The sequence below is a fragment of the Staurois parvus genome, unplaced genomic scaffold, assembly GCF_062004578.1.
Source record: "Staurois parvus isolate SC_StPar_1 unplaced genomic scaffold, SC_StPar_1.0 ptg000162l, whole genome shotgun sequence".
Lineage (NCBI taxonomy): Eukaryota > Metazoa > Chordata > Amphibia > Anura > Ranidae > Staurois > Staurois parvus.
Genome location: NW_028317958.1, coordinates 3,404,752 through 3,426,154, shown reverse-complemented (window position 1 = coordinate 3,426,154; position 21,403 = coordinate 3,404,752). Strand labels below are relative to the sequence as shown.

The 21,403-nt window shown below is 42.1% G+C and overlaps 1 protein-coding gene across 1 annotated transcript in view; it reads left to right on the top strand.

Annotated features, from left to right (window-relative positions):
* The window catches only part of LRIG1 (leucine rich repeats and immunoglobulin like domains 1), a 144,692-nt gene extending 124,396 nt beyond the window's left edge, over positions 1 to 20,296 (top strand). The window contains exons 12-19 of the mRNA XM_089676014.1: positions 369 to 532; positions 4,711 to 5,031; positions 5,955 to 6,236; positions 6,827 to 7,267; positions 8,751 to 8,798; positions 9,596 to 9,736; positions 10,619 to 10,918; positions 11,889 to 20,296. Coding sequence (XP_089532140.1) covers positions 369 to 532; positions 4,711 to 5,031; positions 5,955 to 6,236; positions 6,827 to 7,267; positions 8,751 to 8,798; positions 9,596 to 9,736; positions 10,619 to 10,918; positions 11,889 to 12,091 — 1,900 coding nt within the window. The 3' untranslated portion in view covers positions 12,092 to 20,296. The remainder of the gene's footprint in view (positions 1 to 368; positions 533 to 4,710; positions 5,032 to 5,954; positions 6,237 to 6,826; positions 7,268 to 8,750; positions 8,799 to 9,595; positions 9,737 to 10,618; positions 10,919 to 11,888) is intronic.
* Positions 20,297 to 21,403: the final 1,107 nt, after the last annotated feature.

The following is a 21,403-nucleotide window of genomic DNA, read 5'->3' as shown; positions in this document are numbered from 1 at the left end:
GTAGAGTTACCCCCTTCCTTGTCAGAGGAACCCTCAGCAGTCTGACCTCTACGAGAGAATGACATTGGAATTTTGTCTGCCATGTTTTCCATGTTTAAAGGAGGAAGGGAAAATCTCTGATGTACAGCATTGACATCACCGTTGGCTCTGGTTCCCAGCATTCTCCTCTTCTAACAGACAAATGGGGCAGGGATATGAGGGGTGTAGTGAGAACTTGCCAGGCCATCCTTGAACACTTATGGAAAATGATACAAGGGTGCTATTATGCACCTGAGCACACACTATGTTCAAGTAATGATTAGACATTTTTAAAAGTTCAGTCTATTCGAATTGTCATTTGCATCAAATATATGTGTGTTTCTGTTCAGGTACATTAACAGCGAGAGCTTCTTATGTGACTGTCATCTCAAGTGGCTTCCTGCATGGTTGGCCAGTAAGAAGTTGCAGTCCAACATGAAGGCCGTCTGTGCCCATCCAGAGTCCTTGCAGGGCAAAAGCATTTTCAGCGTCCCGTCAAAGAATTTTGTATGCGGTAAGATCCAATTTTGTTTTCTTACTTTGGAGACTGATGGCACAAAAAAAGTCTGGAACGTGGTTTGTTTAACACATGTTTATATCAGTTTCATTTAAGATAAATCCGGGAAGCCGAATGTTTTGTCAGGCTCGCCAAGAGAAATAATGACACAAGATGAGGCAGATCGGTTCACCAAAGACAGCTTTTAAAATTTCTTATCCACATAAATTCCAGTACACCTTACAGTGAACATGTGCATGTGGAATTAAGAGGTGGCATACATACATCCTAGTTCCAAATACTCACCTCTACTGTGCTCCCCCAGTTCTCCCTTTTGGCTGCCTAGAGTTAAGAAAAAGATCTGGTTCTTCAGTTATGGGTAGATTGTGATTTGGCTCCCCATGTTACAGCGCTGGGTGCATGAGCTGCCAATCAGCAGGCCAAGTTCTGTCTCAGAAGAGCAGAAATGACCGTCCTTAGCCCTGATTTTGACTGCAGTGACTTGGAACCTACATAGGGATTCATCTGGTTACTCCCAAAGGAGCGACACAGGAGCAAAGAAAAGTAATTCTGTTGCTTTACTTTGCATGAGCAAAGCCCAGGTTTACTTAATACAGTCTATTGCATACACAGCACTACGGCTTTGTAAATGGAAAGCCTATGATTGGAGTTAAAGTTGTTTAGCTGATAGTCTATTGCTGCCCTAAGATGGCAATGGAGACTTTAATGCACACAAGTATTCAGACTTGCAAGTTAAAAAGTTCAATCCATCCAAAGTGTCATTTCACTTATAGATAGCGTCTAACGAGTCATGATTTCTAACTTTCTAATGGGTAGAGTAAACGTATGGTGCTTAGGTACCCCAGCTGTTCCAAGTATGTTTATATGGGCATGGAAGGAAGATCAATCAATATATTGTGTACACCAATGTTTCTCAACCACGGTTCCTCCTGAGGCTGCTAGGTGTTCTTGAGCAGTGAACAGTGGTGGATCGCTCACTCACCTACACTAACCACCAATGCAAGGGGTCTACACCACAGCTTTTACGATCTATAGTTCTTTTCTACTATTATTGGTTATTTAACAAAAAAACATTTTGTGGAGGTTTGCCAACACCAATCATCTGCTCTAGGTGTCTAATATGCTAGGTATGCCACATTACTTATTCTTTTCTATAAAGTCTTTTTCAACATATTGATCACGTTAACATACCAGGAACTGTAAAAAGAAGCACACAGGGGGCGCAAATACCTAACGCATTATCCAAGGTTTATTGAAAATATAAAAACGAAAAACATACTCACAAAATGAGATGCATATAAAAGACTGTAAAACCATTGAGATGGCCCAACATGATGGCAGAGTACCTGACTGGTCGTGAGGTCAGCTTGCTGATGTGTTTCAGGGACGTATCCCCTTCCTCAGAGCTAAAGCCCCCAGGAACTATAGGTACACTCCTTTATAGAAGGTGCCCCCTGAGAACTTGAACATTTTTTCAATTATTCCTCAGGGGTAAAAAAGGTTGAGAGAGGCTGGTATACACATAATAATTATGGGAGTTTAGATACTTGTCTGAGCATTTTATCCGATAAATTGTGTGCAAACTCTGAATTTCAGACACATATACCTTAGGCAGGCTATAGATGGTACGATTTTCTTTTCTGCAACTATGGGTTGCAGGAGAGAAAATGGCTCGATTCCCCCATTAACACAGTCAATATTGATGGCGGAATCCCTTCCGTGGAGCTATTGTGATCTCCCAGAAGGGGGTGGGGGGCGCTACTGGTTGTACCCAAGTCCATTGATGTATGGACTTCGAATCTCTGAACCAGCCGAGATTTGAAGCATCTATGGCTGGCTTTACTGTTTGATACATTTTAATTCCAATAATTTATTATGAATTATATCTTGTGTAGTTTCAAATTTTTTTTTTTTTTTTAAAAGATCAGTAGCTGTCTACATGATATAAAAAAATAGCTTACCTGAATTTTAGTAAGTCGGCCTTAGACTGAATGAAGTGGTGGAGGACAGCGAAAAAAATTGACCAAACCAAAATAGCCCACCCTGCCTGGAAATACACAGAACACAACAAACCCTCCTAAAGACACATATGTGCCTCACATGTGCTGATTGCCGCTCACACCCAAATCCAAGAATTTCACCCCTTTGAGGTCCAGCTGGCTTGCAGCGCTGGACAGCTGAAAACACAATTAATCCCCCACAGATTGAGGCTACAAACAAAAAGATTTAATTGAAACAAGGTACACAGAGATCAACCTTCATTATATCTGTTATTGTTGTAGAAAGGTACGCGGATTGGAACGTTTTGCGCTGCTTATTTTGTTTACTAATTTGTGCATTCCGAGAGGAACTTGCTGAAACAGAGATTCGTCATTCGTGCTATAAACTTGCCATATGTGAAGGGGATCTATTGTAGGGAATAACATCACCTGGGAGAAGGCTGATTACTTAAACCCCCCCCCCCCCCCCTCGTCTTTTTTTTTTTTTTTTTCTTTTTTTTTTATACAGGATGTGAGCTTTGGGTTCCATTGTATTACAGAACAAATATCAAGGATAGGTTGTAGCATAAAATCAGAAATAGTGTTGCGCTCCACTGACAATTGCAAAGATTGAGTGAATAAGTGTTAAATTAATAAATAAAAGTCCCGCATCAAAAGCATATGTAACAATATCACTTTTTTTTTATCAATTATATTGCTACTACAATCTTGTCCTTAATGAGTCCATGCCTTTGGTACTTCTTCTATTGCTGTGATTCGAAATAATATCACTTTTTTTTTTATCAATTATATTGCTACTACAATCTTGTCCTTAATGAGTCCATGCCTTTGGTACTTCTTCTATTGCTGTGATTCGAAATAATAACCGTGCAGTTCACCAAGCTTAAAAAATAAATTGTGCACCTTCACCGGTTGTGTTCTCACCTGATGTATAAGACCAAACCGTTAAGTGAGGTCATAAAAAGCTTGTGTCCCTTTATTTGGATTTAGGGATAATCCTATCCATTTACCACTCTTTCCCTGGGATGGATGGATGGACGGAGTGTTCCCTTTTCTCAGCAGGGGGTCCCCTTGCTTCCTTATGGATTTTCCTGGAGCCGAATGGATGGACGAGAGTATCCCTATTCCCAGTAGGGGGTCTCCTTGCTTCCATAGGTGTATTGGCCATCAAATGTATTAAAAGATATAGTGCCTTATCCTCTTTGAAAGTTAATTTATTCAAGTAAAGTAGTGCACTCACATGTATTACAAGTTAAAGCCGCATTAAAAGTTAAGTTTTGAATCCACAGTTTTTCAATATTGCTCAATACTTGCTGTATGTTGCTTTAAACATTGTGATGTCACAGCCCCTCCCCTACGCATTGCGTCACCGGGTCATGTGACTTCATCAGGGGGAATCAATATAAGGCACTATATTCTTTATTACATTTTATGGCCAATACACCTATGCGTAAGCTAACATTTACATACGTGACTGAGTGAACTAGGGAAGGCTGCTCTCCTTTCCTTTTGTTCAGATGGGACTGTAGTTTAAGTCAGAGAGAGAGGGTCTGAAGGCAAACAGCTTAAGCTGTGCTGTAGTACTGTGTGAGTAGCCAAATGAAATTACTGGCAGACCCTGTTGAAAACCAGCAGGAGTCATTTTGCAGCATCCATCTACCTCTTTTCACATTTGTATGTCATGAATGAATAAAATTATTTCAGCATGAGAAACTACTTTGTCACACATTGCAGGCCAATAGACCAGAAACTGTTGTAGACTTAGCATATCAGCAGTGGGTAGTATATAACAGTGATTAAGTCTTAATTCACAAAGCTAACACACTAGGATAAGTAGCCTTATTTTCAAAAAAGTGAGTTATTTTCACCTGAGTCCTATGGGATTTGATGAAAAGTACAGTCACATACTTATCTTTGTGTTAAAGTTTTTTTTTGTTTTTTTTTATTTGAACCTGTAGTAATTCTATGTGATGCACTTACTTTACAAAGCTGTGTGAACAATGTATACTGTTCAGTGGTTTGTTTTTTTTTGGTTGTGTTGAGGAAGCAGTCAGTGTGTTTCCTAGGGTGGATAAAACAAACTACAATCTGGTTTCTTGTCTCAGTCTTCCATACACAACACCAGGTCATATATGGTCACACAATGATGGTCTACCATTTTTTTTTTTCTTTTAGATGATCTGCCTAAACCACACATCACGCTACAGCCAGAGAAGACTATGGCGGTGCTGGGAAAAGACATCCGCTTCTCCTGTTTGGCTGCTAGCAGCAGCAGCTCGTCCATGACATTTGTGTGGAAGAAAGACAATGAAATCCTGCACAACGCAGAAATGGAAAACTTTGCCAACATCAGGGAGAAGGATGGAGACGTGATGGTCTACACCACCATTCTGCACTTGCGTAATGTCACCTTTGAACACGAGGGGCAGTACCAGTGCATCATCACCAACCACTTTGGTTCCACGTACTCAAATAAAGCCGGGCTGGTTGTGAATGGTGAGAGCCAATTGGACCATTATGTAATGTCAAAATCGGACGACAGTGAAAACATATTGGCTGAGAAGTGTTAAAATCCTTGTACGATTTCTGTTGCCATCCAAAGAAAAGATCAGTGGCACTCTCAACCATGACCCAGTGTCTTCCAATTTGTGTGTGCCAGTGCCTCTCTAGAGTGTGTCCCACTCCTGTTCCTGGTCAAACATTTAAAGATGAACAAGGATGTTGCTTCATGTTATTCAGCTTCTCAAATTAGCTTTATGGATCCAGAAAGACCATATAAACCCAGCCTAGATCCTCCTTCTTGATTGCACTCCACCCACTTATTGGCTTTCAATGTAGAGACCCCTTCCTTAAAGGTTAAGTAGGTAGACACATTTGAGTGGAAGGGTCCAGGCTGGGTTTGTATGGTCTTTCTGGATCTAAAAAGTCCATGGTGGATTACAATGGAGTGCGGCCATTCAATTTTACTTGTTCAACCTAGATTTCTATTGCTGACTATGTCCCCAGCTAAAGGGTATCTTCTCACACCATTTGTCCAGATGGTGTAGAAGTGATGATGCATCCAAAGTTTTACAATTCACCCAGAACAGGAGGTGAGAAGAAATGTTTCAAAGCCGACACCTGTTGACATGACAGCTGTCTATGGTGGGGATTTCCCCTCACTTTTAGGACATTTCCACTAAATGCATTATGTCTTAGTTTACAGAATACTTGTCCTTATATAAGAAAGCCAATGTGTTCATTTTTCACTGTTTTTTAATAAATTTGAGAGAAAGATGTTTGGTTGCAACGGATTGGGTGATTGATGTATGTGAGATTGTAGTAGGGACAGTAAACTGTAAATATATTATTTATTCTGTGGCTCTTCTTATCTTCATTATCTGCACACAACTCACTTGATTTATTTTTTTTAAACCTAGTTCTGCCATCATTTATCAAAACTCCAAGAGATAACACCATACGGACAGGTACAACTGCCAGGCTAGAATGTGCCGCAGATGGCCACCCCACCCCAGAGATTGCGTGGCAGAAAGACGGCGGCACAGACTTCCCTGCCGCTCGGGAGCGGCGCATGCATGTTATGCCCGAAGATGATGTCTTCTTCATTACAGATGTCAAAATCGAGGATATGGGAGTCTACAGCTGCACGGCCCAAAATTCTGCCGGATCACTGTCTGCGAATGCAACACTGACTATACTCGGTAAGTTTTGTGAAAGTTCCAACAAAGGACAAACTACAAAAGGTTTTGAATTTGTTATATCAAAAAAAGAAAAACGACTATGCTTTTGTAGAGCCAATCAGATTTCAGATTTTAAAAGGTACTGCTCTTTTAAAGGTTGCTTTGTTAAACAGAGGCCAGTGGGTTTTGTGGACCTTGGTCCTTGGCTGTTTGCCTGTGGGTTTATCCAGTGCCTTCATAGTTAAATAAAAGATCCATATCCTTCAGACTTCTTTCACGCACCATAAATTTGTTTTTCCTGCATGGTGTTGGGCAGGTAGTCCAATCAGATCAGCGTCATTACTGAAATTGTGAGCATATTTACTGATCATTCGCTGATCTTGTCACTTGCACATCAGAAATTAATCTGCATTGCTATTTTTAGGTGCCCTAAATATCTTTAGAATACTGCCTTGTGGAGGAACTGAGTGGCCTCAAGGTTGAAGATAACAATAACAAATTATTCCTTTGAGTGGAATTCATAACCTATATTACATAGTTCTGATTTTATAATGTTTTGCATTGCTTAGAAACAAGATGGTAACCAAAAATTCCCGACATTTCTTTTTCAGAGATGCCATTTTTGGCTCATCCACTAGAAGACCGCATGGTTTCTGCTGGGGCCACGTTAGCGTTACAGTGCAAAGCTAACGGCAGCCCTCCACCACGGATAACATGGCTGAAAGGAGACGAGCCCATCATAGTAACAGACAGGCACCATTTCACACCCGGTAACCAGCTGCTCATCATACGAAACGTGGTACAGGAAGATGCCGGGAAATATACCTGCGAGATGTCCAACACACTTGGGACAGAGCGTGCTTACAGCCAAGTTAGTATCTTCCCTACTTCGGGCGGCTGTGTGTTGGAGTCCAGTAAAATGGAGGGGACCATGACTTTCGGAATCATCACCATCGCTGTTGTGTGTAGCATCGTTTTAACGTCTCTTGTGTGGGTGTGCATCATCTACCAATCCCGAAAGAAGAGCGAGGAGTACAGCGTCACCAATACAGGTAACCTTCAGATCATCTTGGCTTCTGTCCATTTAGGTTGCTACCTTCTCTCCACCAATTTTTTTTTTTTCTTTTTACTCTTGGTGTAATAAACGGTGTCAAAGGGCAAGCTGCTTTGAGGCAGAACCGAGAATGCCCTCTTTCTTTTGAGAGAGATATATATAATATATATTGCTACACTCTTGAGGGCCGCTGAGTTTTTCCACACTTTCATGTACGGTTTACTGACTGTGGATGAGTTTGTTTTTTGTTGTTTTATTAGGGGTTAACAACTTGGATAGGGTATATGGGATGCCCAGTGAAACTGAAAAAACTTAGAAGACAACTTTGTAGGCACAAAAAGGAAAAAAATCAGCACACAGTCTTTGCAAGGAGCATTTGGTCCCCTTAAATGAACCTCCTCAGACCCCAGATGAAAATACCACCTCCCCCTCCTCTGGGGCCCCCCCCCCCCCCCAGTCTCCGCACTAGCAGCACTTCCTCACTCCATCTTCCACTCTACTCCCCTACTGACCAGGCTCTCTCATATTTAAGGGCTGACCTAGCTACCATGCCAGACCTCCTGCCCACAGATTGGCAAGATTCCCCTAAGTATGCAGATCAACCCTTCCTCACCCCCGTCTACTGGCTTCTAGAAACATCTCCAGATTTTTAGAGCAGGGGGAGCTATTGGAGAACTGACCTGCAGAGCCCTCCAGCTTTAATCTGAAGTGTGCTTTGTTCATGGAGGGAAAAGCAACAGGTTTGCTTTACATATCTTTCCTTTTAAATGCCCCACCCCCTGACTACCCTTAATCCCATTCAGCTCCTGGAGCTTTTCACCGCTGTGTGACAACTCTAAGCCAGTCATAAGCACCAGTGCTGCTCAATGAAAGGAAGGAGAGTGAGTCACTGGCTCCACCACACCTGGAAGTACCTGATGTTATGTTTACTCTCCGTGGCTGAATTGAGAGGTAGGGGAGCGAAGAAGAGTATGTGTTGCTGGGGAAGGGGTTATTAAAGCAAGCCTATTACTTTGCCCTCTACAGACAAAGCACAGGTTTGCTTTACCTGCTAAAATATTTGTATTTGTTGCAGAACAGATTTAAATATTCTGAAACAAAACTGCACATATTCACAGATCCCTGTTATGCCATGTATCTAAAGGTTGGTACAATTGTTTAGAGCTTTCCTTTGTCACCTCACATGTGAACACTAAATTTGTGAGTTCCTCCTCTTGCCATGCTTCAGCACCTCCTGCCTGAAACATGTTAAGATAACAGCAGAGTGTTATGCCACAGAGGCTTGCTTGGCTTATAGTACTGGTTCTCTTTGATTGAAGGGGATTGGTGTAATTATGAATTTTTTTCTCCTAGAAATGCTTGTCAATATGTCTGATTTTCAGATAATTATATAATCAATGTAACAAAGTGTGGACTTCAACTTTGCAGATTAAACTATGGGTAAAATAAACATTTTTAACAATCTTTCTTGTGTTTTACAGACGAAACCATTGTTCCTCCAGATGTGCCAAGTTACCTGTCTTCTCAAGGTATGATCCAGAATAAATACAGTGATTAAAATGATGAAATAAAGCCTAACTCCACATTTAATGTCCCTTTTAATGGTTCATTTGGACCAAGCAGCTCCTGCTTAGCCACTCACATGAAACTTTGTATACTGTGAATGAATATAAAGCTTCCTCTGATTGGCAGAGGCAGGAGGATGAAGCTACAAACACGACATCAGCCAATCAGAGGAATCTTGGTATTCATTCAAGAATACAAAGCTCCCTGCGAATGGCTAAGCAGCTCTGGGAGCAGGTTGGGAATTTCCAGTCCCACTGCCAAAACACTGTTCTGTATACTGAATTTAGCTGTGATTACATACAGTTATTATAGCATGCTTAGAATGTGCAATTGGCCCAAACGAATCGTTAAGTGTTAGTGGGGTACAATTGGCATTCATTTTCGACTGCAATGACAAGAAAATTCGAAGAAGCAAAATTAAAACTTTTCTCAAACAAACAAATTTCTAACCATGTGTGTAGTTTTCATTTGGGAAAATTCATCGTTCCACTATTTGTTTCCGAAAACAAACAAAATTTGGACGTACTTTCAAACGACATTCATCATGTCTTCAAACGTACTGAGAACCTTCGTACTAACTTTTGTACCAAAATTCGTATGAAAGTTATTTAAAATAAAATGTATTAAAAGCTATAGAAATGTTAGGCCTGAAAGTGTCTGTGATGCACACCAATAAAATTCCAGCTTCTACTTCCATTGCAGGGGCTAATCACTATTTCTCATTCTGTGTGGTGAATGACAGGCTGGTCTCTCATTACAGGCATCTGTTCCAGCGACGGCACTGGGAATACTGATGTGGAGGCCTGTAATATTGGCCATAGACAGCCGCGGCCCTGTGTAGGATGCAACTCCGTCGAACCTTGTCAAAGAGCCAGTGGATTGTTCAGCACAGAAAGCCCAGGTAACTGATATCCTGGACTATGAACAAAGCATACATATAAGCTTTTGAAAGAGAACCTGTGCTCCCATGCAGGATACAGCAACAGGTTCTCTTTAATGTTCCTGTCTCCAGCAACACTTGTATAGCATCGGCAGTTTACACAGCGCTTTACACACACATTATACATTCACATCAGTCCCTGCTCTCAAAGGAGCTTACAATCTAAGGTCACTACCTCAAATTCATACATACACATACTAAAGCTAATTAGGACAGGAACCAATTAACCTACCAACATGTCTTTGGAGTGTTGAAGGAAACCAGAGTACCCAGAGGAAACCCACGTAGGCACAGGGAGAACATGCAAACTCCAGGCAGGTAGTGCTGTGGTTGGGATTCAAACCATCGACCCTAGTACCCTTTTATTGCTCCATTTAGGAAAGGAAGTCCTGTGTAAGCTCCAAGTCTCTCCAGTTAGAGCTTACAAAGGGCTGGAAACTGCCTTCCTACTCCCAAGCAACAGTGATGGTCTAGTTACCAGTTCTGTCCCATTAAAGGAAGGGGAGCGAGTCACATGACTCAAGTTCGAAGGTATCCAGTATCTTCTTGGCTCCCCATAACTTTACATTTGGCTTAGCACTGTTACATGGGGGTGCAGCTCAGTCCTGTGCAAGCTCTAACCAGAATCTGGGCTTATACAGAGCTTCCTTTTATTGCTGCTGGCAGCCAAGCATAGAGGCCAGGGAGCAAGAAAAGGTGAGCCTGTGTTGCTGGAGAGGAGCTATTAAGTGACAGATTGATCTATTATCTTTATTACCAGTGTGCACTCATACATGATATAGATTTGTCAGTCCAGGATATCCTAATTAGTCCTTTAAGAGTCTCCCTTTTCTGTCAATGCAGGTTATGGATACCAGGTTGTGTGTACGGACTGCTTAGAAGGCCGCGCTATGTACACCAAGGACCCCGACTATTGTCCACAGACATTACCACCTCTAGACTGTTCATATGAAAGACCTAGGAATGGCCACGATGGCTACAGAAATGGCATTGACCATTCTGCAACACCAAACTGTCATCAGAACCCGGGGGCTGTCAGCTACAACAAGATGGATGCCTGTGAAATTGTGTACCCCAGCAATCACGAAAGGATTCCTTTCTTGAGTGAACACCAGACACACGTGTTGGTGTCGGATTCACAAGGTAATTGCAAGACTTTTTCCCTTTCTGCCAACATACTTAATGAGACCTTTGCAGCAGACCATTTATTCTAACAGTCTTCCCCTAAAATGGTCTAGCCCTTTCCCCCCAACTTGTCTGTTCCTGGACCACCCCTTTAATTGGATTTCAACCACCTGTATGCACACTTATGTTTACCTGAGCTCAGTCCTGATCCAGTGCTCTTATGTGCAAAAGAGCAGAGGTTCTCTCCCTCCTCATTGGCTCAGAGACAGCAGTGAGAGCCATTGGGCCCCTTTGCTGTCAATCACAGCTAGTGAGGAGGGAGCAGGGGGTGGGGCTCAAGAGACACAGAACCGGATTGGAAGCGAGCACACATGAATGCCCAAACCAAATAGCAAGCGACTTGCTATGGGTGCACGGTGGGGGGGGGGGGGTTGTGTTGGAGACAGGAGTGCCAGCAGGGGGATCTGAGAAGAGAAGGATCAGGGCTGCTCTATACAAAACCATTGTACAGAGCACATAAGTATAACATGTTTGTTTTTTTTTTATTTTATTTTAATAAAACATGATGTTTTATACCTTTTTATAATCATTTTAAATCATAAAGACTCAGTTTTACATGTGGGCATCACCTGGGGTAGTCTGCATGCAAATACAGCCTGCTTAGGAACGCCCACTCCTCCAGACTGACACTCACCCAGTAAGGCAGTTTGATATTTGCATAACTCCTTCAAAGAGCCAGTCACTGCTTGCATCAGGAATTAGGACCCTGCCAAACCATCCCACCATATGACCTGCCTGCATTGCATAGAGAAGCACAGAGAACCAGTGATGAGATCACTGAATCAAAATAAAGTATAGAATGAAAGTGATAAGGGTTTAATTTAAAAATGCATGTTGATGAGGGGAAAGGGAGGAACTGAGGAAGGCAAAGTTTAAGCAGGTTAAACTTCCTCTTAGTATTGATCTTATTTACTTACTGTCTTTACAGGTTCACACCTAGAGCCATTAATCAGGTCGCCTCCTCCAGATTTATATCACCAGCCTTCAGCACAGGACTGTTTTCTACAGCAAAAATCACACTTAGCAGAACCTCCTCACCACGAGGGGGCAGCCAAAGGGACGCTGCTCTCTAATGGACACGCATTGACTGCCCAGCACAAGCCACACAGTGGATCAGACGATTCCAAATGACTGCTATGTGCAAAGGAGTAAAAAAGAAATAAAGACTTAACATTTTGCACTGAACCAGTAAAGATCCGTCTACCTCAACCCCTTAAGTTGCTAATAGAGGGGTAAAAAGGAAAAAATATGAGGTACGAATCAAAAGTTACTGTGGGGCTAAGGAAGAACCCCAACAACGTATCGCTGGGCTGAAAGTCAAAGTACTTTATGGACTTTTAAGTGTTGGTAGCTCAAAACGTCTAACTGCATTTACGGCACAAAAATGCAAAAGACTTGTAAGTAGTGAGAAAGAAAAAAAAATATATATTTTGTACATTGTACATAAGAGTTTTCATAAATATATAAATATGTAAATATCTAAAAAGCTAGATATAAATATATACCTATATCTTCTAAAGAGTCTATTTTAATCGTTAGTGCATGAACGCAGGAAAGGCTGTGAAACGCATTGTTTGCAAAATCGCATTTGAGGAGGCGTGATTTAGGTGCCTTATTGTATGAAAGAATGTATGTTTACTTACTGAGGTGTGAGGGCGCAACAAAGCTGGTGGTTCATGACCTTTATTTAAAAAAATGTTATTAGGGAACATTGTCCTAGATGTATGTAAATTTTATAGGTGAACTGGCTCAACCAGCAAAATATTTATTTAAATGGAGGCTTGGATTTTGGTCTCTTTTCAGCCCTCCATGATGTGCTATTCCACCACCGCGGCTTGTGGCCTCATGCCACGACTGCATCGAGCCCGCTAGAAAGAAGGCTATACCTGGCGTTAATGTGTGCCATGCCATCTAAGGGCCAGCTGGCAATGATGCTTAGACCTTGCATTATGCCCCTTCTTAATTCATTGTTCTGTTAGCCTTCTCAAGATAGGATTAGATTTGGTGGGGGTAAGGGAAAGTGGTAAATTGCCTCCCTGGCTGAGCTCAAAAGCTTAAATGCTTTTGTACAGTTGGCTGAGTTGTTGTCCCTGAGCACTAATCTGCATCATCCTTTAAGTAGTTTTCCCCATAGACCTTTGTAGGGACTTCCCAACCACACCGAGGGGTGTTCAGAGGCCAGGAGTGTGTGAAGGTCAAAGGAACCATAGACCTTTGTAGGGACTTCCCAACTAAACAGAGGGGAGTTCAGAGGCCAGGAGTGTGTGAAGGTCAAAGGAACCATAGACCTTTGTAGGGACTTCCCAACTAAACAGAGGGGCGTTCAGAGGCCAGGAGTGTGTGAAGGTCAAAGGAACCATAGACCTTTGTAGGGACTTCCCAACTACACAGAGGGGCGTTCAGAGGCCAGGAGTGTGTGAAGGTCAAAGGAACCATAGACCTTTGTAGGGACTTCCCAACTACACAGAGGGGCGTTCAGAGGCCAGGAGTGTGTGAAGGTCAAAGGAACCATAGACCTTTGTAGGGACTTCCCAACTAAACAGAGGGGCGTTCAGAGGCCAGGAGTGTGTGAAGGTCAAAGGAACCATAGACCTTTGTAGGGACTTCCCAACTAAACAGAGGGGCGTTCAGAGGCCAGGAGTGTGTGAAGGTCAAAGGAACCATAGAGCTTTGTAGGGACTTCCCAACTACACAGAGGGGCGTTCAGAGGCCAGGAGTGTGTGAAGGTCAAAGGAACCATAGACCTTTGTAGGGACTTCCCAACTACACAGAGGGGCGTTCAGAGGCCAGGAGTGTGTGAAGGTCAAAGGAACCATAGACCTTTGTAGGGACTTCCCAACTAAACAGAGGGGCGTTCAGAGGCCAGGAGTGTGTGAAGGTCAAAGGAACCATAGACCTTTGTAGGGACTTCCCAACTACACAGAGGGGCTTTCAGAGGCCAGGAGTGTGTGAAGGTCAAAGGAAGCTGAATTTTCAGAGTGCCCAAGCCTTTCAAATCAGGTATGTGTTGGCGGAAAACTGGACCCCAAAGTAGACAGAAACCAGGAGCTAGTTTTTAGAGGCAGCTCTGTCAACTGGGGTATCCCAAAGCAGTCTATAGAGCATTGGGGCAGATGAGAGTACTACTTGAATAAGTCCAGTTAGAATTGTATTTCATAACAGTGCACACGTTTTCAGGGCTCAACTCCCCCTTCATTATGGCTTATGTACTGACCAGGAGTTCAAACTTATACTGGACAGCAATTGAAAAAATTAAACTGAATATCATCTAATTGCTCCAGCTTGCTGAACCAACAGCCTACCCGTTTAGTGATCTGGATCATTTTGTTGAAATCCAGTTTTATTTTACAAATGTTGTCTAACATAAATCTAAACTTCCAGCTAGCACACAAGTGCTGGTGAAAGAAGTTGAGCTCCCGAAATGTGGTGGTTTTGCTGGTCCTGCGTCATGATAAAATAGAATACTTATTGGATTTAAGCCTTATGGCACTCTCATCCTTCCAATGCTGATCAGAAAAGCCAACATGTTTCAGGGCTCAACTCCCCCTTCTTCGGGGCTTATGTGTGGCCGGGAGTTCAGAATTATACTGGACAGCAATTGCAAAATTAAACTGGATATTACCAAAATGTTTCAGATTGCTAAACTGACAGCTTATCAGCTTATTGACCTGGATCGTTTTCGTGAAATCCAGTTTGGTTTTGCAAATGTTGTATAGTATAGATCCGAACACCCTGCCAACACACAAGCCGTGATGAAGGAAAAGTTGAGCCCCTGAAATGCGTTGGTTTTTCTGGTCTTGCATTATTATACAATAAAATTCTTACTGGACTTAAGCTTTATGGCACTCTTACCCTTCCAATGCTGTATAGAAGCTTTTCAGTTCAGCCAAGGAGATACTTTCCATTAACCATTCACTTTTACTTTACCCCAAATCTATCAAATGAAGCTTAAAGCGGTATTAAACCCAAAATAAAAAATATAATATATTGCAGCTTACCTATCATTGGATGTGGTAGCTGTATTAAGTTTTCTGGTTTTTTTAGGCTTTTATTTTTCACCTGGTGATCTGGCCAGTAACACACCACCGGTATTACCGTGCCAACACTCTGGATGAAGGAGCACAAGGGGCACATTTGGACAGCAGCATTGCTAATCTGGGGGGAGGGAAGCGTTAGATGTACTAGCAGGTTTAGTTACACTAACAACTAGATAAACTCCAACTAACACTTTTTTGTAAGTAGATACAGCAACAGGTTTTTTTTTCCTTTTGGTATCATTGTAGGCACCCCTGTCAGTAGTAAATGGTTTGTCTCAACTCTCTAACTGCTACATCTGCAAAAAGGCTTGCTCTTTTGAAAACCAAGAGGCTTATTGGCCAGGTCAGCAGCTTAAAATAAAGTAAAGAAAGCCTAAAAAAGAAAACTAACGCAGGCATCACATTTAATTAGTTGGTAAGCTGCAAAATAGTAAATGTTTGCGTTTGGTTTTATTACCGCTTTACTGAATTTCTCTTTTACCAGTAAGCAGCTTCTACGCTCTACACCTCAGTAAATAATTGGAAGCATAATACAGTGGCTTGCACAAACCTTAGTGCCCCCAGTACTTCAATAGCCATGGTTTGGACTGAAGTAGCCTAAGCTAAGAAACTGGTGATATATGTGATTCCGTGCCGTTGGTGGTCACTGGACCACTGGCATGGTGGTCACTGGTTCTTTGTGATTGGCTAATATCTCTAGAGTAAGCCTTCAGCCGGCACGATGGCAGACTCTACTGGGTGCAGTAAAAGGAAAACTTTAAGAAAGTAGATTGCACTTAAAATGTTATCTCTGTATCTTCAATTGGAACATTTTGAATGTGGGGAACATGGAAGAGGAATAGTGTACTACAGAAAAATATGACCTTTTTATATCACATTCCAAATGCAGAAGTATCCAATCATGAGGATGAACAACTACCCAGATTTTGCTACGACATCCAAACTTGTCTGAATTTAATGTTTTTTTCTTTGTCAGTAATTACCATCAATACTGTATTAGGCCCCAGTTATATCTGATTTGTATACAGTACAGCAATAAAATGCTTAGTGTCGTTTACAGCAGACTCTACAATCTAAGCAGAGCCCATCAGTGCTACCACCAACCTTTACAGTGCCAATGTGAAGGCCCCCGCTCCTACAAATCCATGAAAATCAATATTTGATTAGGTTTAGGCACTCCCTCCATATGGCAGTGCTTAGGACTAGCAAAACTATAAGCAATGCATTGTTGTGGGCAGGGAGAGATGTTCCCCATACAAGAAAACTGAGGGGGGTTGAGGGTTGCCACCGTTACATTTGGGCGGTAGGTAGTACTATCAAGTCAGGATGTCATCGTACATCACCAGTCAAGCAAGTTATTTCCTAAGCCGTGACTCTACAGATTGAGGACCCATTCACATGAAAGCAATCCATTGTGGTGCATTCATGCTGGCATGGTATGACATGTTAACGTGCGTTGCGATAAAGTAGCCCAACAAACCACAACCGCCTTAAAAAAGAAAAAAAAATTGGGCATTACATTTTTTTTTTTTTTCCAAAATGCACTACATCACAGTGCAATATGAGTTGTGCTCTACTGTACAATGCATTGGGGTGCCATTCACACTGCACATGGAGGATTGCTACAATGCTCAAGTGTAAAGGGGCTCTCTGACTATAGCGCCATCCAGAACTTCACTCTTTCTGGTTTTGTTTTTGCTGAAAAGGAGAAGGGTAATTACATGCAGCATGGAGTCTGCTGTTAAAAGGGAAGATTGTAAGGGCCCATTCCCACCACATGCAGTTAGATCCTTTTCTGAAAGCATAGACCTGCCATTCTCAACCAGGGTTCTGTGGAACTCCACGACTGCTATAGAGGTGGCTAGGCTTTCCTTGAGCTGTGGCTAACTTACACCCAATGTGATTAATGCCTACATCGTTTTAGGTTCAGCACTACTTGGCAGAGCCGGAGGCATGACTGTAAGGGTGGCAATGTGACCACCACTGTAAGGGAAGAGTTCTTACCACTGGTCAGGCACCAACATAAAGGACATTTTTTCTAAAAACCACAGATGAACTAATCTTAGCAGGGCTTCCTTGAGACCTGAGAATTACTGCAAGAGTTCCTTTGAGCTTGAAAGGCTGGCATAGACAGTCCAAAATCCCGGTTATCCTATGAGCATAGTTCACACCATTGAAGCATACTGTATTTTTCCACACCACAAAAACACGTGCCAACACACCACAACACATAGCAGTGCGCATAAAAGCCCAAAGAAATAAGTGACCTTACAGGACAAACACAGATGGAAAATCACATGTAAATGTGCATGAAAAAACATGCAGTATCTGGTGTGAATGGGTCCTAAGGGGTTTCAGTAGATGTCTTCACTGTTGAGTGAAGCAATATATTAAAGGATGAATATATCATGCCCCTACTCTGATCCACATCTCTGCTCGTCTCGTGGCACATTTATACCTATGTATGTGCATTACATCATGTGTTGTATTGTGCTCCTTGTTGACGTGTGATGGTGTTCATGCGTTAGCAGCTCATCAGAAAAGTATATGACCACCTTTTACCATCACAGCTCAGAAGTTTGCAGTGTGTTATAAGTACCTATAATAATATTTGGTTTTAGTGCAATGATGTGGGTTGAGTGTCTTTAGAAATGACCGGAAGCACACAGATACCATGTGTATGTGGATAACATTGCAGCCGTGTTGGTATGCTCACATCTATAAACCTCCTGCTCAGTCTGAAAGCAGAACTGTGTGTGTTCCTCAAAGCAACAATCAGATTGTTTTATTTGTACTGGAAGAACGAATGGGATAATCTGATTGGCTTTAGAGTAGTCACATTGTGTAATGGAGTCCCCCTTAAAAGGCCAATTTTTCAGGAATAAACGGGACTTCTGCCAACCAAGGCCTTGTGCACACGGAACTTATAGCCCCAGTGCATGAGATCCTGACCATTTGGTGCAGGTGGAAGGAGCAGGTACATCGTCCAGCTTCCTGTAAAATCCGAGAAACTGAAAACTGGGGGGCTTGGTGGTGTACTGTGTGGAATTACCATTTAGGGCAGTATGCACCCTGGGACTAATGCCAGGAACACAAGCAATCTGCTTTCTAGGCATTCATCCTTGAGTGTATACTGACCTACCGCTCCAGCTGCCAGCAGCAAGGGCGGATGGTACACCCACATGAAAGTGCCGGGATCACCTGCATCAGGGTAAACCAGGGGCGGACTGACCATTTGGAAACTCGGGCACTGCCCGAGGGCCCGGGGTCAGTAGGGGGCCCCATGAGATGCCCCTGGTACCTTTTTCATAGGCTTTTTTTAGTTTGGGCAAGGACACAGAGGGCCCCATGATCCCCTATTGCCCGGGGCCCCCATGAGTTGTCAGTCCGCCCCTGGGCTAAACATTTAGTGTGCATAAAGCCTAATACGCTAGCCACTCATACTGTAAATAGCATGAATTTGCACTTTGGGACACGTAGTGCTGTGTGTATGCAGAGTGCCAAGATTGCAGGATTCCTTCTAAAGGAGTGCAGCATAGGAAGCTGTAACATTGGACAGTCTGAGACTCCAATCCATGATGTTACAGCCGACAGGAGAAATGTTTTTATCCTGTATTCACCAACTTGGCTGGTATTTTTTATTTTTTTTTGTTACTTTAGTATAATGTGAACTAGTAAATCTTTCAGATCACCTTGCTTCTATCCTCTGTTGTATGTTCTAAAGGCTTTTTCCTTTACTTCAGTACGGCCAGCTAGGCTTACCATGAAGTTTTATACCATGCACAAGCAATTTTTAAATTATTACCTGGAGAAATATTTATACTGAAGAAAAAAATGTACCTTTTATCAGCACCCTTTGGCATTTTAAGCTCCCCACATACCTTACAATCTGATTGTTCAATTACTGTTAAATCTACAAGTATGTAATGCAAGGACCTACCTGAATGATTCGTTGAGCTAAACCCTCCTATTTGATCATATGGTCAGACTGTAACACGTATGGTGAGACTTAAAGTAGTCTTTCAATGGGCTTTGTTCCATTTATAGAATAACTATGCCACGGCACAGCTCTGATATTTAGAGTTTTTGACCCGTTACACCATTCTGTTGCCATAACTCTATTATGTGAGAATGCTGACCATATTTTTATAGATTTGCTCATTTCAAACCATCTTTTGTGCAAAAACCGCTATTTAGACACAAATTAAAATACCTGGATTGGATTATAGGACCAATCAACCTTCTTTGGTGGAAAAAGGGATTGGGTTGCTCATGATTGTTTCAACAAGAGTCCTATTGCTATATGCTTGGTTAGCATAGGAGAGTCTACAAAGTGTTGTAGATGATATCCATACAATATGTAAAATACATCGGCAAGCTAAGGCCCTAGAGCTCTCTGCAATGAATATGTACTTTACTATATTTGTCCTGTTGGGGAGATTTTCCTTTGTGTTCCAGAGATGCAGTAAGAGGAAATCCCTCTTAGAAGGTCGTCACTGGAACAGGAGTCCCAATTGAAAGACTTCCCTTCACTACCTATTCTGGTGATAACCATTTGGCTACATGCACAAGGGTAGTTTGGTCCATCACGTCAAGTTCCAGCATTTTTGGGTGCCCAAGAAGCACAGGTGCTAGCAGCCTGTCGAAATCTCATGACATGCTGCAATACAGAGCGACTGGATGCTGTACCGAGCGGTACTCGCACTTCTAGCCCATACACCCCAAACACAGAATTTCTAAAAGGTACAGTGCTCAGCTTCCCCATATTTCAGCCTAGCATAGATTTTGTGACAGTGGGACTGGACACTGCACCTGTGGCTCCTGGACACCCAAAAACAGCAGGATTCGACACTGATGGGCTAAAATACCCGTGTGCATGAGGACCTAAGTTTTGGATTTCCCAAAATCCCCAGTGGAGACAGATAGCAATAAAAATCTGACCAGGGTCAATACTTCCCCCTCAATCCAACACTTTAAAAAAAAGTTTTGGAAATATGTACAATTTAAGTGCCACCAAAAATAAAAAAATTGCTATTTTCCCAAGACTAATTCCACAGAAAATGCTGCTTCTGCGAGGCAATGTGAAATGGAAGTATTACATTTGTGTACAGACTTATTTATTTATAGAATACATGCTACAATGTTGTACATTTAAAAAAAATGTTTCTAACAAATGCCATTTGATCGTCTTTGCTCATTGTTTCAAAGTGGCAAAGCTGTTTTTTTTATCTCCTTGTTGAAAGGTATTCAAAGGTTCCAGTTGAAAAAAGTAATAATAAAAAAAAAAACTTAGTGAAAATTGTGTGCTGGTCATTTTTTCAGAAAATCTGAAGATATTATATATATATATATATATTTTAATTAGAAACACGTGTGGGGTGTCCACCACAACCAATCATTCTCACTTCTGCGGTCCAGGGAAGGTGAAGAGGTGCAGTTGAATGCTTTGATAAATGAGGCCTGGTGGCGAGGGAAGAAGCTGAAAAACGTGGGTCCCATTCACTTATAATACATGTACATTAACATGTTGTACTACAGCGGATAAAGAAAAATACATGACTTTCTTTTTTAGCAATGGAGAACACAATGTATGGTATGTGCATTGTGGGGTGCTGATTTGAGTCATACGTTGTGCTCTACTGTACAGCGTGTTGGGGTGCCATTCACAAAGTGTTAATAAACCCAGGACCCTGTATTCACTATATCTGGTCTCCAACAGTACACAGAACATGGAAATGCAATTATTTTAGCAAATATAAACTGCTTAATACCTTTTCTCATCAGCAGTATATAGCAGCCTTGTGACTTCTATCAGTGTCCAGCAGAGCACTGGTTAAAGCTGTTAGGAGGAGTTTTAATTTTGCTCTGAATGTGCCCTATGAGGCTGCATAACCCCTGAGCATCTGTCTGAACAGTGCTAATTGGCCCTGTGCTGATCACATGCCCCCCCCAGAAAAACCTCTAGCAATACACACTAAACTGAGCATGTGCAGAGTGACTCCTAGAACTTTGTACTAGGGACAGTAGAAGAAGGGGAGAATCAGAGAAGACAGGATCAAACAGCCTTTTACACAATGCAGAGGATCAAGCCCTTAGGTTCCACAGTGAGTATAACAAGCATGCTTTACTGCATATACAGACTGATTTTACTGTTGTGGGTTTAGTAACACTTTAATGGCACCACGCACAGAGCAGAGGCGTTGCAGGGATGCATAGTAACACATGAGGCGAATCAGCCTAAGGGAGTAATTATTTTGACAAATTACCTAACCGCATACTAAAAATGTAGCAACTATAAATTTTAAACAAAGCACTAACAAAATATACACAGAAAAATATATTTCTGCCTTAGTTTTCTGAATGACCCCTGTACCTTTATGGGCAATGGTTCTGAACTTTAAGTATG